This window comes from Ursus maritimus, unplaced genomic scaffold (assembly GCF_017311325.1).
Source record: "Ursus maritimus isolate PB19 unplaced genomic scaffold, ASM1731132v1 scaffold_13, whole genome shotgun sequence".
In the NCBI taxonomy this organism is placed as follows: domain Eukaryota; kingdom Metazoa; phylum Chordata; class Mammalia; order Carnivora; family Ursidae; genus Ursus; species Ursus maritimus.
The window spans coordinates 42224733-42241915 of NW_024423675.1; the positions used below are offsets into that span (position 1 = coordinate 42224733).

Here is a 17183-nt window from a genome sequence, read left to right on the forward strand (position 1 = left end):
AAAAAAAAGACCTTTCCTATTGTAACACTTTAAAATATATAGTCACATAGTAATAACACCATTAATTATGGAACTCAAGCAATAAATAATGCAATGTAATAATTTAAGAACAAATGTTAAGACTAAAATAAATATTCAACAATGTAAGTCTACAAATGACTTATATGCTTAAATATGAAATGCTTTTTTTAAAAAGTAAAGAAATTTGACACACTGCTGCCAATCTAGCCAAAGGCCAGTTTAGTTTTTATGTATCAAGTTACATGTATGATCCATTCAAAACAAACAAATTTGCTCCCTTTTAATGTCTTTCTCACTGGGACCATTTAGAATACACAATATTCTGAAGCTGCTTATCTCTTAAGCAAAGCTAAATTTCAAAAGCATACCTTCATATTCTAAACATAACATCACACCCACAACCACTTACAGGTATAATAATATTAAATGATTGCTTAATGGACATCCTAACAGTGTAAACACTTTTCCTTCATGTTGGTTGAATAGCAATTATGTTTTGTTCTTTATGGGTTTTCCAACAGTGGTCATGTAATTCTGATGTAATTACTAATATATACAAGTACCAATACTTTGATCAACTACAATCACAATGGTTTGTAACAATGAAGGTCAAAAGGCCACATTTATTTTTTTACTTATACCTCACTTCTGATTTTTCTAGATTCTTTCATGAGGACAAGAAGTTGTGGATCCTTCCTTTCTTCCTTAGTATCTGAAAATTCTTGACTCTGAAGAGAAACTCCTTTTGGTTTAATCTGTCATTTCATTTCTGTGTATTTGGTCGTCTCCTCATTCTTCGCCAACTCTTTACTAGGAGAAAAGTAAACAAAATGTGCTCAATGAACTTAAACAATGTCTTTTGCCCACAACCAAACTTCGGTGTGCTCCTACAATGGCATGGGTAATAAACACGCCATGCGACACACACACACACACACACACCCGAGTAAGACCAAAGTACAAATCACCTTTGCTTCTTGATCACACTATTAACATCTCCGAGCGGATGCATCAGCAGATGCATACGGCCTGCTCTGGCACTGACAAGTGAAAAAGAAATACACTTCTCAAATACAGATACCAAGCACTCCAAACCTGGGGCAACTTCCGGAAATTAAGAGCAGGCAATCGGAGTTCGTAAAGTTCACTCACTGGGGAAAAAAACTGTCACGGATGATGATCCAAGGTTAGTAAATGGAAAGGATACAGACCATCTTATTAAATAACATTCTTCCATCTGGTCAATGGCTGTGTCTATTTTTACTATTATATTTTTTTGAATAAATCCAAAAAATGGCATGTGATAGTGATGGTTGATTATGCATCTGAATGCCCCTCTAAAATAAAGCAAATTATACCATTAAGAAAAATCAAGAACCAATATGTGGATGAAACAAGGAGGTTCTTAGAGACCCTGTAGGAAGTACACAAAAACTAGCTGGTGGTGTTGAAGCTGACGCTCTTTAATGCCATTATTCACACACCAGCGGTCAGTATCTAGACTTAGACAAAAATGTTGCTGTCCTTCCTCTGAACAGCAAGGGCTTCACGCTTGATGGCTCCGAGAAAACGAAGGCAGCTTAAGAGTCTGGTTAGGGTGGCGGTCAGTGCCACTGACCACTCCTGAGACAAGTAAAAGCTGGAGCATCGGGCCAAGAGAGGGCAGGCTAACTAACCACTTCCTGAGGTCCTTCCCTGGTAGCACAGGAGGCGCGGGCAACATCTGTGTTTTCAGGGACAGGCTCGATCTTAAATAAATAGTTACGCTATCTTTTTTGATATCTTTTTTGATGAGCGACATTTACGCATGAGGGGGGGAAATCCTCTGTCAGTCTGTGTTTCCTGACTTGAACTTTGTTGAAGAGAGCTACCACAGATAAGCGGGGAGTGCACGCAAAACGTCCAAAAACGTTTCAAGTGAGGCTCACGAGAGCTCCTAAAGCAGAGTGTAAAATGGCACAGATGCAGGGTGCCAAGGTGCCATGGCACGAGGGGCCACAAAAGGGTGTCACATTCACTTCTGCCCCTGTGTGCATACATGGACTGCCCACAAAACTTGTCCCAAGTTAGGGCCCAAGAAAAATGTGAAAGAAAGTAGAAAAGGTTCAAACGGATGCTGGGCACAAGTGCCTGAGAGACCCTACAAACATCTGCAAGGGGCCGTGAGGAGGGTAAGAGGATCTTAGAGGAATAACAAGGCAAAACAGAGTGGGAGGAGGCGTTTGTAAAAGTGGTCACAAAAACAAAGAAGAAAAACAGAAAAGGGAAGGGAGAGAAGAACAGCTGGAAGTGAGCGAGCTGGACCCTGCACGTGCAGAGGATGTAGGACAAGTGACACTTATCAGGTGGAGCCTGCACTCTGAAAATAAACAGAGAAGGCAGAGGACCCTCAGGAGGGGGAACCCTCTGGAGAAATGTAACTAGAACAGGCTGAAGTAGGCAGTGTAGATAATATCTTTAAGGGAAGTGAATCGGACTAAGAAGAGGAAGGAGCCCTGGACACAGGATGACAAAGACCGCCCATGAGAGGGGGGAAAGGGACAGAGGAGAGGGAAAGGAGGAGAGACGTCCAGGGCACACCTCTGACAAGGGGGACACGGGAGTGGCGTGTGAGCACGACAAGCGCTGACAGTACGGGACGGAAAAGCTGAGGCAGTGGATGGAGATTTGCTGAAAGGGAAGAGAGGCCATCCAACCGAAAGACCCCAGAGCGAATTCAAATGCGGTCTTTCTCCGAGGTGTCTCCTCATGATGTGGCCCCACATGCTAACGCAGGTAGAAAATAACAAAGTGAGGGCCTTCTTTTTCAAGGCAAATTACATGGAAAGAGAAAGAAAAATCTGCATACTAAGATTCTGGAAAATGAATATGAAACTGGGTTAGTGCTTGTGTGTATGTTACGTGTGAAAAATAAGACTCATAAAAATACGGGGCCCTGCCCTGCAAGAAATTCAATCCAGTAAATATTCCCTGAAGGCTTACGACTTGGCCAGACACCAGGCTAAGTACTGGGGAGAAAGGAGGCGAGCATAGTAGAGCCCCTGCCTGTAAGCACTTGCCATCCACTCAGAACTAACTGAGCACCGTGGAACAGAAACAGCTCTGAACTTGGAGCCAGAAGATCAAGGTCTAGTTCAGGCACTCTACCTGTGACTCTGAAACCCTGGTTTCTGCAAATGTAGAAAGAATGGACTATATAAGAAAATTTCTAGAATTACTTTCATTTTAAAAGAAATGACCAAGTAGTAGATATCAATATATGTTCAGTAGAAAAATTAAAAACTACACAAAGTAAAATGAAAGAAAAAAAAATCACCACACCACCACCATTCAGAGGGAACTACTGACATTTTTTTAAATGTATATTGTTCAATATTTTAGGCACGTTGTTGACCCTTGAATAACACAGGTTTGAAACGCATGACCATTTAGACCCAGATTTTTTTCAATAAGTATGTTGGAAAAGTTTTTGGAGATTTGTGACAACTTGAAAAAACTTGCAAACTAGCTTAGAGATATAAAAAGGAAAACTAAGAAAAAGGTATGTCACAAATTCATAAAATAGATACTAGTCTCTTTTTTATTATTTACTACCATAAAATATATAGAAACATATACATGTGAGCAGCTCGTCTCTCCAGTAAATTGCGTATCACAGTAAAAAGTGATCTCTCGCAGCTCCTGCATATTTTTCACTGTGTTTAGTGTAATACTGTAAATCTTGAATAACACTATGGGACCCAGGCCAAGTGTCACCAGTGATGCTGGAAGTGCTACCAAGAAGCAGAGAAAAGTCATGACATTACCAGAAAAACTTGAATTTCTTGAGATACCTAGCACAGATTGACACCTGTGGTTGTCTGCATTTTTCAAGATAAATGAATACAGCATAAAGACCATTGTAAAAAAAGAAAAGGAAACTCGTGAAGTCGTTGCTGCAGCTACACCAGCAGGCATGAAAACCCTGCATGTTTTGCAAAATACTTTTTTATAAGATTTTATTTCTTTATCTGAGAGAGAGAGAGAGTGTGTGTGTGTGCATGAGCCGAAGGCAGACACTTAACTGGCTGAGGCACCCAGGTGCCCCTGCAAAATACCTTTTTATTTTGTATTGAAAATGCAGCTTTCATGTGTGCATAGGACTGATATAAGAAAGATGCACTTATAGACTCTAATATGATTCAAGAAAATCAAAATCATTATGTGACAACTTAAAGCAAAAGGAAGGTGGAGGATCCGGAGTTGGAGAATTCAATGCCAGCAAAGGATGGTTTGATAATTTTAGAAAGAGGTTTGGCTTAAAAAAAGTCAATATCACAGGAGAAGCAGTTCTGCCCACCAAGAGCCAGCTGAGGAGTTCCCAGAGGCCATTAATAAAACCACCGAGGAGCAAGGATATCTGTCTGAACAGATTTTTAATGCAGATGAAAGTGCCTTATTCTGAAAAAAACGCCACAAAGGACATTTGTTGGTGAGGAAGAGAAGCAAGCGCCAGGATTTAAGGAAGGCAAGAAGGGATAGGCTAATTCTACTGTGTTGTGCAAATGCAGTCGGGTTTATGATTAGGACTGCCCTTATCCATAGGGCTGCTAACCCCAAGGCCTTGAAGGGAAAAGGTAAAGACTAACTGCCGGTGTTTTGGTTGTACAACAGAAAGGCCTGAACAATGAGAACCTTTTTCCTGGATTGATTCCATTGATGCTTTGCTCCTGAAGTCAGGAAGTACCTTGCCAGTGAAGGACTGCCTTTTAAAGTTCTTTTGATATTGGACAATATTCCTAGCCACCCAAAACCCCATGAATTCGACACTGAAAGCACTGATATGGTCTACTGGTCCCCAAACACAATGTCTCTAATTTAGCCTCTAGTTTGGGGGGGCATATGAAACTTTAAGGCTCATTACACACATCACTCTAGGGAAAGGACTGTCAATGCTATGGAACAGAACCCCAACAGAGAGGACATCATGAAAATATGTAAGGATTACACCACTGAAGATGCCATCATTGTTACAGAAGAAGCCATGAGAGCCATCAAGACCAAAATGGTAGATTCTTGCCAAAGAAACTGTATCCAGATGCTGTGCATGACTTCACAGGGTTTATAGCAGAGCCAATCAAGGAAATCATGAAAGAGATGGTAGATATGGCAAAAAAGTTGGGGGGCAGGATGAAGGGTTTCAAGATACGGATCTTGGAGCAATTCAAGAATTGATAGACACCATACCAGAGGAATGAACAGAAGACAGCTTGATAGAGAGGAGTGCCTCTGAACCGGTGTGTCAGACGATGAGGAAAGACGTAAGAAGAAGCAGTGCCAGAAGACAAACTGACACTGGACAGTAGACAGTCCAGCAGAAGGATTCTGATCATTCAAAATGGCTTTGACTTCTTTTATGACTGGGACCCTTCTATGATATGGGCAATGAAACTAAAGCAAATGGTGGAAAAAGGATTGGTACCCTATAGAAACATTTTTTAAAAGATTTATTTACTTATTTGAGAGAGAGAGAGCAGGGGGAAGGGAAGAAAGAGAGAGAGAATCTCGAACAGACTCTCCGCTGAGCACAGAGCCCGACTCGGGTCTCAATCCCAGAACCCTGAGATCATGACCTGAGTTGAAACCAAGAGTTGGCAGCTCAACCAACTGGGCCACCCAGGCGCCCCCCATATAGAAGCATTTTCAGAGAAGTGAGAAAGCAAAAAAGATAAAAATTACAACGTATTTCTGTAAAGTTCTACTGAGTGTGCCCGCCTCTCCTGCCTCCTCTTCTACCTCTGCCACCCCCCAAGACAGCGAGACCAGCTGCTCCTCCCCCTCTTCCTCCGCCTACTCCACGTGAAGATGACAAGCATGAAGACCTTTATGACGACCCACTTCCACTTGATGAATAGTAGATAATCATGCCATACAGTCAATGAACTTACCTATTGTGTATGTGTGCACGTCTGTGTGTGAAAATGTAATTAACTCTGTGTCATCGTCATCTCATTACTAAGTATTCACTGTATAGAACACTATATGCAACACTTGTATGGAAGTGGACAGACTACCCTTACATAGGCAGTGATAGGTAGTAAAATTAATAACGCTAGTTTTCTGTTTTTTTTTTTTTTTAAGATTTTATTTATTTATTCGACAGAGATAGAGACAGCCAGCGAGAGAGGGAACACAAGCAGGGGGAATGGGAGAGGAAGAAGCAGGCTCACAGCAGAAGAGCCTGACGTGGGGCTCGATCCCATAACGCCAGGATCACGCCCTGAGCCGAAGGCAGACGCTTAACCGCTGTGCCACCCAGGCGCCCCTAGTTTTCTGTTTTTTAACTTTGCTTTCAAAGAATTACATTATAGTACAGGATGCCTCTCTCGCCCCTAATCAGAAAAACGGCTTATCAGCCCTTCATCACACATAAGTTATTTTTTTTTAAATGTAACAATGTTTTCAATCAGTATCATGAAATAGAACACAACACTGTATGCCTTAACAATTCATTCATTCCTATACAGGTGAGGAAACTGGGGAGCAATTACACTGATTACACTGGGCCACCATAAAGCAACCATACTGCTGCTTCTTCGTTATCAATGCATGAATAGTTATACCTTTAAATAAGTATGAATTTTCACATTATCCTTTCATTTTTTTAAAAAAGATTTTATTTATTTATTTGACAGAGATAGAGACAGCCAGCGAGAGAGGGGACACGAGCAGGGGGAGGGGGAGAGGAAGAAGCAGGCTCCTAGCAGAAGAGCCTGAGGTGGGGCTCGATCCCAGAACGCTGGGATCACGCCCTGAGCTGAAGGCAGATGCTTAACGACTGAGCCACCGAGGCGCCCCTATCCTTCCATTTTTGATGTCAGTGTTAGTAATCAACAGTGTTCCATATCACATAAGACAGTTATGATGGAGGTACAGACAGAGGATTGCTCTTGTACACAGATGCTGTAAACTGACAATACTGATATAGTATAGTACGATAAATGTATTTTCTCTTATGTATGATCTTCTTAGTAACATTTTTGTTTCTCCAGCTTACTTTATTGTAAGAGAACAGTATATAATACATATAACGTACAAAATATGTGTTAATCAACTATTTAGGTTATCAGTAAGGCTTCCAGTCAACAGTAGGCCGTTATTGTTAAGTGTTTGGAGGAGTCCAAAGTTATACGTGGATTTTTGACTGCATGGACTGGGGGTTGGCGTCCCTAACCCCTGTGTTGTTCAACAGTCAACTGCACATGTTATATACAAACTATTTTATAATTACCTTTCTTTTACTTAAAAATTTATCATAAGCGTCTTTCCATGTCTATGAAAATACTTCTTTAATGTAATGAATAAATATTACATGGTATTCTCTTATATAAAGGTTTCATAATTTAATCAACTCTATATTTATAGAAATTCAATTTTTTCCTTCCTATTTTTAAAAAAATTTACTCATCTAATTTAGAGAGAGAGAGCACGAGCAGGGGGAGGGAGAGAGAGAGAGAGGGAAGGAGGGAGAGAGATAGAGAAGCAGACCCCCAGCTGAGTGCAGAGCCCAAGGTGAGGCTCAATCTCACGACCCTGAGACCATGACCTGAGCTGAAATCAAAAGTTGGACACAACCGACTGAGCCACCCAGGCACCCCTTTTTCTTCCTATTTTTAAAACACCGCTTGAAGGAACAGCCTTTTTACTGAGTTGGTGCATGTATACTTGAAAATTTTCCTACAATAGGGTAAAATTGTCCTATGAATGCCCTTTGTCAATTTTCCTTCTTTGTTGATTTCAAGAGTTTTTAAAAAAATATGTTAAGGGTATTAATTCTTTATGTGTCATATATTTTAGGAAATTCTTCCTCATCATGGGTTATTTTTTGTTAGATTTTGCTTATGGTGTGTTTTTTCTCTTTGACATGTATCATTTCAAAGTTTTCATTATTAAAATTTGTTCCAAAATGTTTTCTGATTCTGCTACAAAGGATAAAAAATCATTCCTTAACCCATGATTATATTGCTATATGATTTTGGTATCATGAGTCTGTTTTTTTATAATTAAAATCTACAGAATTCTGAATCTTGCTTTCGTACAGTGACAATTCTTTAAGCGTGCTGTGATACAGCTGAAATGCCTCACTTCTGGCAGACAGACTTCACTGTGCCTGACTGAGAGAACAGTGGCCTTCGTATATTCCTTCCCCCACCAGAAAACATCATCATTTAAACAAATGTGCCTCACTGGCCTGTCTCAGTAGAAAAGTGACCCCTCCTTCTTTCACATTCTAATGTGTATATTTCCTCTGGTCCCCAGGGATTATTCCCCTTGTCCTGCATCTTGAGTGGCTCCTCTCGTGGGGCTCTTTCCTCTCCGTTTGTACCTACTCTCATTATTCCTCTCTATAAAGGTCTCTAAATCCTGTGTTTTCTACTGCTTGCTGACCAGCTTTTCCTTTCCTCTGAAGTACAGTTTCTTGGAGAAGCAATCTATTCTGAGCATCTCTTCCTTTGTACTGGAGACAATCGGATTCATGCTTCTGGAACTCTCATCAAAACTCTCCTCTTGCAGGGCATAAATGGCCTCTTGGCTGCAAATCCCAAAAGCGTACTTTTCAGTCCATATTTTACTTCTCCTCCCTTTGGCATTTGTCACTGTTTATTTATTTTTAATTGCAGTATAATTAACAAACAATGCTATATTAATTTCAGGGCTACAACACAGTGGTTCAATGATGCTATACATTACTCAAAGATTACGCTAAGTGGAGTTATCACCTGTCACCAAAAACAGTATCACAATATTATTGACTATATTCCCTTTGCTGTACTTTTCATCTCCATGACTTATTTGGCATTTGTCACGGTTGACCATGCCTCCCCAAATCTTTCCCTGCTGACTCTATGATACAACTTTCTCTTGGTTTTCCTCTTACCTCCATTAGGGTGACTTTTCTGCTGGTTTGCTCATTCTTCTTCACGTGCATATCCATTATGTGTCCTCGGTCCTCACGGCTCTGCTCTTTGCCCACTTCAGAACTACAGGAGGGAAAGATGAGAAACAAGAGCCCATAAGAAAGCTGCTCTCACATGAGGCTCTGACTTAGGACGGGGGCAGTGGGAATTGAAAGAGGAGATCAACAGGAGGACCTGAAAGAACATTTGACACACTATATAAGTGATTATATTGGGGGGTGAGAAGCAGGGAGTTGCTCAAAATAATGTAGAGACATGAACCTTTAGCTGGTTGGGTTCCTTCTTTATTATGATGAAGGGACAGAATAAAATCAATTTTACATCTCTCAGAAAAATACTAGATGCCTGGGAAAAATCAGAAAATTTTTTTTTATCAAAAAAATAAAAAAGAAAGTTTTTATCAAATTAGATGGAAAACCATGTGTGTGGATGTGCGTGTGTGTGTGCGTGTGTGTAGAAATAATAGGAGATTCTTTAGTGACACAGAAAGGTGAAGGAAGTTTATGCATAAGAAAGCTGTAATATGATCCAGGAATTCCATGACTGGATATTTACCCAAAGAAAATGAAAACACTAATTTGAAGAGATATATATACCTCTATGTTTACTGCAGCATTATTTACTATGGCCAAGATATGGAAGCAGCCCGAGTCCACACTGTTTGTTTATTTTTAATTACAGTATAATTAACAAACAATGTTATATTAGTTTCAGGGCTACAACATAGTGGTTCAATGATGCTATACACTACTCTATGATTACGCTAAGTGGAGTTTTATATAAAACTATTACTCAGCCATAAAAAAGAACAAGATCTTTCCATTTGTGACAACATGGATGGACCTAAGGGGTATCATGCTAAGTGAAATAAGTCAGAGAAAGACAAATCCCATACGACTTCACTTACATGTGGAATATAAAAAACAAAACAAATGAACAAACAAACAAAATGCAGAATCAGACCTACAAATACAGAGAACTGATGTTTGCCGGAGCAGAGGGGAGTGGGAGATCCAGGCTTCCAGTTATGGAATGAATAGTCATGGGAATAAAAGGTACAGCACAGGAAATACAGTCAATGAGACTATAATAGTGTTGTATGGTGAGAGATGGCAGCTACCCTTGTGGCAAGCACAGTATAATATTTGGAGTTATCGAATCACTATGCTGTACACCTGAAACTAATGAAACACTGACTAGTGGCAACTATACCAAAAAAAAAAAAAAAAAAGCTCTGATATTCTGACCTGTGGGATGTGGAATGTGCTTTCTAAACAGTTCAACAATAGGAGTAAAATATAAAATACTTTATGAATGAGTGCATAGTAGTGTAAGTAATGTTAGGAGAAAGAAAATACAAAAACAATGAAAAAAGGGAAATTTAAAGAGTGGAAGACAGTGTCTCCTTTCTAGAATATCTAAGAATGGTGGAAGAGTTTGACACAGACGAAAGAATTTCAAAATCAAATAATACGTAGGACTGAATAGAGACTGCTATGAACTAAGCTGTGTTGTCTCAAAATTCACAGGTTGAAGCTCTAATTCTCAAAGTGGAAGCAGGGCCTTTAAGGAGGTTAATTAAAGTTAAATGAGGCCATAAGGGGAGGCTCTATCTATGGAACTGGTAGTCCATATAAGAGAAGAGACAGCACGGAGCTCTCTCTCTCCATACTCGCACAGAGGAAAGGCCATGTGAGGACACAGCGGGAAGGTGGCCATCTGCAAGCTGGGAGGAGAGGCTTCACCAAAAATCAACCCTGTTGGAACCTTGATTTTGAACTTCCAGCCTCCAGAACTGAAAAAATAAATTTCTGTTGCTTAAGCGACCAGTCTGTGGTACTATTATGGCAGCTGGAGAAGATGACGTGGAGAAATAAAGGTAAGTAAAATGAAATCAGATGGCTGAGAAGGAAAAGGTCAGAAATGAAAAGATGAAAGAACAAATGAAGTACATATTTCGAAAGGGGGAGACTAATGAAAGAAAGGAAAGGCTGAGCTCAAAAAATAAGCACTGATAATTTGCAGTCTCTCTCCAGGGAACCCATCCTGGGGCATTAAAGTAAAAACTCAGGTATCTCTGGGGGCCAGGGGAGTAATATGGTGAATGAGAGAAGCAAGCTGAGGGAAACACAATAACCTGGCAAACTGGAGAGTGGATGACCCATGTAGGGGAGGCAATCCACTGCCTCAGCTCCAGCTCAGGGATACCATGGAAGACTGTGGAACTGTGGTCCAGAACTTCAGATTATTTTCAAGAGAAGTAAGAAAATCTGCATTTATGTGAAACCTTTTTTGTATTTGGCAACTGAAAATTATACACACACGCATGCATGCACACACACACGCTGGACATAACCAAAGACACTAGGGCTGCATCTTGCTGTGCAGGCCCTAGTTTTTGCCCTCTGTTCCAGCCACAGAGTACCTGCTGGCCTCAAGGTACCCAGGCACTTTCACACTTTAGCTCCCAACATCCTGACATCTAGGTCTTTTTCTTTTTGTTCACCCTGTCTCAACAGGGTCTTTAAGACTTAAATGCTATCTTACATCTTTGGCTTTCACTGATCACTGTAGGAAAATCAGACTGTATGATCTTCTCCACCTTTTCTCTCTAATAATCTATATACAATGTAAAAGAAAATTACCTTGAAAACACATACATCTAGACTTTTGATTGTAGCCAAGATGCAGTAACTGGGACTAGATATACTGCTTGACTAAAACCACCACCAAAAAACAAGAAACAAAAAACAAAAAGACACTGGACAAAATATATGAAACAACAGTTTTCAAGACGATGAATCACTGGCAATAAAGGAAACTGTTATCTAAGAGATGGAGAATAAATGAGATGAACCCTATGGTCATCCATCTTACTACCTTGAGAGTTTTCAGGCCATAGCAAAGGCAGATGAAGCCTGCATGGGTCCTGGTGGACTCCCTGACAGCTGAGGGGGTGAGAAGACAGAGGTGGTTAGAGTTCAGAATGCCAGGGAGGAAAAAGCTTCACAGTGAGAGAATGGAAGATCTGCAAAGGGTTCCCTTCAAGGATTTAGCAAGTACTGATGAACAGATGCATCTGAGGACACTTCCCGAGGCCAGAACAGTGCTTGTTCCTACCAGCCAGGCTGGAAAACCTCACAACTCAGAGGGCACTGCATAGAGTTCCCAGAGGGATTTGTGTCTGTAGTGAGGAATAATTAATGGCTCTGGTCCCACCTAACAAGACCTGAAATGTTCAAAAAAGCAAGACCTGGAAATGATCAAACTGTTTCGAAGTAGCTTAACTACATTCTATAACAGAGTTTAAGGATATTTATACAAATGCAGAAATACCTAGCAACCAAAAGGTAAAAATTTCAATGTATGGCATCCAATAAAAATTTATTAGAGGGGCAAAGAGAGAGAAAAATACAAACTACGATGAGGATAAAAAGATTGAAACTGACCCAGAACTGACACAGATGTTAGAATTATCATTAAAACAATGTTAGAAAAAACATTAAAACAGTTATTATAACTATATTCCACCTGCTCAAAAGGTAGACACATGGAAGAAATCTAGAAGACCCATAGTGAATTTCTAGAGATGAAAATTAAAATGCCTGAGGTGAGAAATATACTGGAAGGGATTAAAGTCAGAATAGACACTGCAGAGAAAAGATCAGATAACTTGAAGACATAGCAGTAGCAACTATTAATAGAAATTAAATGGAAGCCATGGCAACAGAAAGATGAAATGCATAGAAAAAAAAGAATTAAAAAAAAAAGTATCAGTGAGCTGTGGGACACCTTTATGTGGCCGAATATACGTGTAATTGGAATCCTTAAAGAGAAGAACAGATGGATGCAGAAAAAAACAAAATAAAACAAAACACAACTGAAGAAAAAAGGCCCAAATGTTCCAAATTTGATGAAAATATAAACCTACAGATCCAACCAACCCCCAGCACAAGAAACATAAAGAAAATTACAAGGCACATCATGATCAAATTGCTCAAAACCAGTGATAGAGAGAAATCTTACCAGTAACCAAAGTGGAGGGTACTAAACAAGAAAAGTATGCAGCCAAGAATACTTTCAGCTAGGCTGTCACTGAAAATAGAAAGAGAGATAAAAAGCTTCCAGGACAAATAGAAACTAAAAGAATTTACAATCACCAAACCAGCCCTACAAAACATATTGAAAGGGGTCCTCTAAACAAAGAGAGAGCCCAAAAGTAACATAGACCAGAAAGGAACAGAGACATTACATTATAACAGTCACCTTACAGGCAATACAATGGCACCAAATTCATGTCTTTCAATAGTTACCCTGAATGTAAATGGACTAAATGCCTCAATCTAAAGACAGAGGGTATCAGATTGGTTAAAAAAGCAAGACCCATCGATATGTTGTCTGTAAGAGACTCATTTTAGACCCAAAGACACCTACAGGTTTAAAGTGAAGGGGCAGAAAACAATTTATCATGCTGATGGACATTGAAAGAAAGTTGGGGTGTCAATCCTTATATCAGATAAATTAGATTTTAAACCAAAGACTCTAATAAGAGATGAGGAAGGACGCTATATCATGCTTAAAGGGTCTATCCAACAAGAAGGTCTAACAATTGTAAATATTTATGCCCCTAACATGGGAGCAGCCAATTATATAAGCCAACCAATAACAAAATCAAAGAAACACATTGACAGCAATAAAATAATAGTAGGGGACTTTAATACCCTCCTCACTGCAATGGACAGATCATCTAAGCAGAATATTGACAAGGAAATAAGGGCTTTAAATGACACACTGGACCAGATGGACTTCACAGATATATTCAGAACATTCCATCTCAAAGGTACAGAATACATACTCTTCTCTAGTGCACATGGAACATTCTCCAGAATAGATCACATGCTGGGTCACAAACCAGGTCTCAACCAGTAGCAAAAGACTGGGATCATTCCCTGCATATTTTTGGACCATAGTGCTTTAAAAATGGAACTCAATCACAAGAGGAAAGTTGGAAAGAACTCAAATACATGGAGGCTAAAGAGCATCCTACTAAAGAATGAATGGGTCAACCAGGAAATTAAAGAAAAATTAAAGAATTCATGGAAACAAATGAAAATGAAAACACAACTGTTCAAAATCTTTGGGATGTAGCAAAGGTGGTCCTAAAAGGAAAATACATAGCAACACAAGCCTTTCTCAAGAAACAAGAAAGGTCTCAAATACACAACTTAACCCTACACCTAAAGGAACTGGAGAAAGAACAGCAAATAAAGCCTAAACCCAGCAGAAGAAGAGAAATAATAAAGATCAGAGCAGAAATCAATGAAATAGAAACCAAAAGAACAGCAGAACAGATCAATGAAACTATGAGCTGGTTCTCTGAACGAATTAATAAGATTGATAAAGCCCTGGCCAGACTTATCAAAAGGAAAAGAGAAAGGACCCAAATAAATAAAATCATGAATGAAAGAGGAGAGATCACAACCAACACTGAAGAAATACAATCAATTACATGAACATATTATGAGCAACTATATGCCAACAAATTAGACAATCTGGAAGAAATGGATGCATTGCCAGAGACCAAAACTGAACCAGGAAGAAATAGAAAACCTAAACAGACCCATAACCAGCAAAAAAATTGTAACAGTAATCAAAAATCTCCCGACAAACAAGAGCCCAGGGCCACATGGCTTCCCAGAGGAATTCTACTGAACATTTAAAGAAGAATTAACACCTATTCTTCTGAAACTGTTCCAAAAAATAGAAATGAAGGAAAACTTCCAAACTCATATTATGCGGCCAGCATTACCTTGATCCCAAAGCCAGACAAAGACCCCACCAAAAAGGAGAATTACAGTCCAATATTCCTGATGAACATGGAGGCAAAAAAATCTCACCAAAATACTAGCCAATAGGATCCAACAGTACATTAAAAGGATTATTGACCACAACCAAGTGGGATTTATTCCTGGGCTGCAAGGTTGGTTCAACATCCTCAAATCAATGTGATACACTACATTAAGAAAAGAAAGGACAAGAACCATAGGATACTCTCAATAGATGCAGAAAAAGCATTTGACAAAGTATAGCATCCTTTCTTGATTAAAACTCTTCACAGTGTAGGGATAGAGGATGCATACCTCAATATCATAAAAGCCATCTATGAAAAACCCATAGTGAATATCATTCTCAATGGGGAAAAACTGAGAGCAGGGATGTCCACTATCACCACTGCTGTTCATCATTGTACTAGAAGTCCTAGCCTCAGCAATCAGACAGCAAAAAGAAATAAAAGGTATCCGAATCGGCAAAGAAGAAGTCAAACTCTCACTCTTTGCAGATGATATGATACTTTATGTGGAAAACCCAAAAGACTCCACCTCGAAACTGCTAGAACTCATAGGAATTTAGTAAAGTGGCAGGATATAAAATCAATGCATGGAAATCAGTTGCACTTCTATACACAAACAACGAGACTGAAGAAAAAGAAGTTAAGGAGTCGATCCCATTTACAATTGCACCCAAAAACATATGATACCTAGGAATAAATCTAACCAAAGAGGCAAAGGATCTGTACTCAGCAAACTATAGAATACTCATGAAAGAAACCGAGGAAGACACAAAGAAATGGAAAAACATTCCATGCTCATGGATTGGAAGAACAAATATTGTGAAAATGTCTATGCTACCTAGAGCAAGCTATGCATTCAATGCAATCCCTATCAAAATACCATCAACTTTTTTTCACAGAAATGGAACAAATAATATTAAAATTTGTATCAAACCATAAAAGACCCCCAAATAGGCAGAGGAATGTTGAAAAAGAAAACCAAAGCTGGTGGCATCACAATTCTGGACTTTAAGCTCTATTACAAAGCTGTGATCATCAAGACAGTATGGTACTGGCACAAAAACAGACACATAATGGATCAATGGAACAGAACAAAGATCTCAGAAATGGACTCTCAATTCAATGGTCAACTAATCTTCAACAAAGCAGGAAAGAATATTCAGTGGAAAAAAGACAGTCTCTTTAACAAATGGTGTTAGGAAAATTGGACAGCCACATGCAGAAGAATGAAACTGGACCATTTCCTTACACCATACACAAAAATAGAACCAAAAGGGATGAAAGACCTAAATGTGAGACAGGAATCCATCAAAACCCTTGAGGAGAACATAGGCAGCAACCTCTTCGACCTTGGCCACAGCAACTTCTTCCTAGACACATTGCCAAAGGCAAGGGAAGCAAGGGCAAAAATGAACTCCTGGGACTTCATCAAGATAAAATGCTTTTGCACAGCAAAGGAAACAGTCAACAAAACCAAAAGACAACCAATACAATGGGAGAAAATATTTGCAAATGACATATCAGATAAAGGGCTAGTATCCAAAATCAATGAAGAACTTATCAAACTCAACACCCAAAGAACAAATAATTCAATCAAGAAATTGGCAGAAGACATGGACATACATTTCTGCAAAGAATTCGTCCAAATGGCCAACAGACACATGAAAAAGTGCTCAACATCACTCGACATTGGGGAAATACAAATCAAAACCACAATGAGATACCAACCTCACACCAGTCAGAATGGCTAAAATTAACAAGTCAGGAAACAAAATGAAACAAAGGATGTGGAGAAAGGGAAACCCTCCTACAATGTCGGTAGGAATGCAAGCTGGTGCAGCCACTCTGGAAAACATTATGGAGGTTCCTCAAAAAGTTAAAAATAGAGCTACCCTATGAGCCAGCAATTGCACTACTAGGTATTTACCACAAAGATACAAATGTAGTGATCCAAAGGGGCACCTGCACCCCAAAGTCCATAGCAGCAATGTCCACAATAGCCAAACTATGGAAAGAGCCCAGATGTCCACTGACAGATGACTGGATACAGAAGATGTGGTATATATACACACAATGGAATATTACGCAGCCATCAAAAAAATCAAATCTTGCTATCTGCAATGATGTGGATGGAACTACAGGGTATTATGCTAAGCGAAATAAGTCAGTCAGAGAAAGACAATTATCAAATGATCTCACTGATATGTGGAATTTGAGAAACAAGGCAGAGGATCATAGGGAAAGAGAGGAAAAAATGTAACGAGATGAAACCAGAGAGGGAGACAAGCCATAAAAGACTCTAAATCTCAGGAAGCAAACTGAGGGTTGCTGGAATGGCGGGGGGGGGGGGGGGG

General features: G+C 39.5%; 1 protein-coding gene across 7 annotated transcripts in view; it reads right to left on the minus strand.

Moving 5' to 3' along the window:
- Positions 1 to 225: 225 nt before the first annotated feature.
- The window catches only part of AHI1 (Abelson helper integration site 1), a 210232-nt gene continuing 193274 nt past the window's right edge, over positions 226 to 17183 (minus strand). For all 7 annotated transcript variants that reach the window (XM_040627827.1, XM_040627825.1, XM_040627822.1 and 4 more), the window contains 2 exons: positions 8939 to 9041; positions 226 to 831 (listed from right to left, as the gene is read on the minus strand). In XM_040627827.1, the coding sequence (XP_040483761.1) occupies positions 829 to 831; positions 8939 to 9041 (106 nt within the window). In that variant the 3' untranslated portion in view covers positions 226 to 828. The remainder of the gene's footprint in view (positions 832 to 8938; positions 9042 to 17183) is intronic.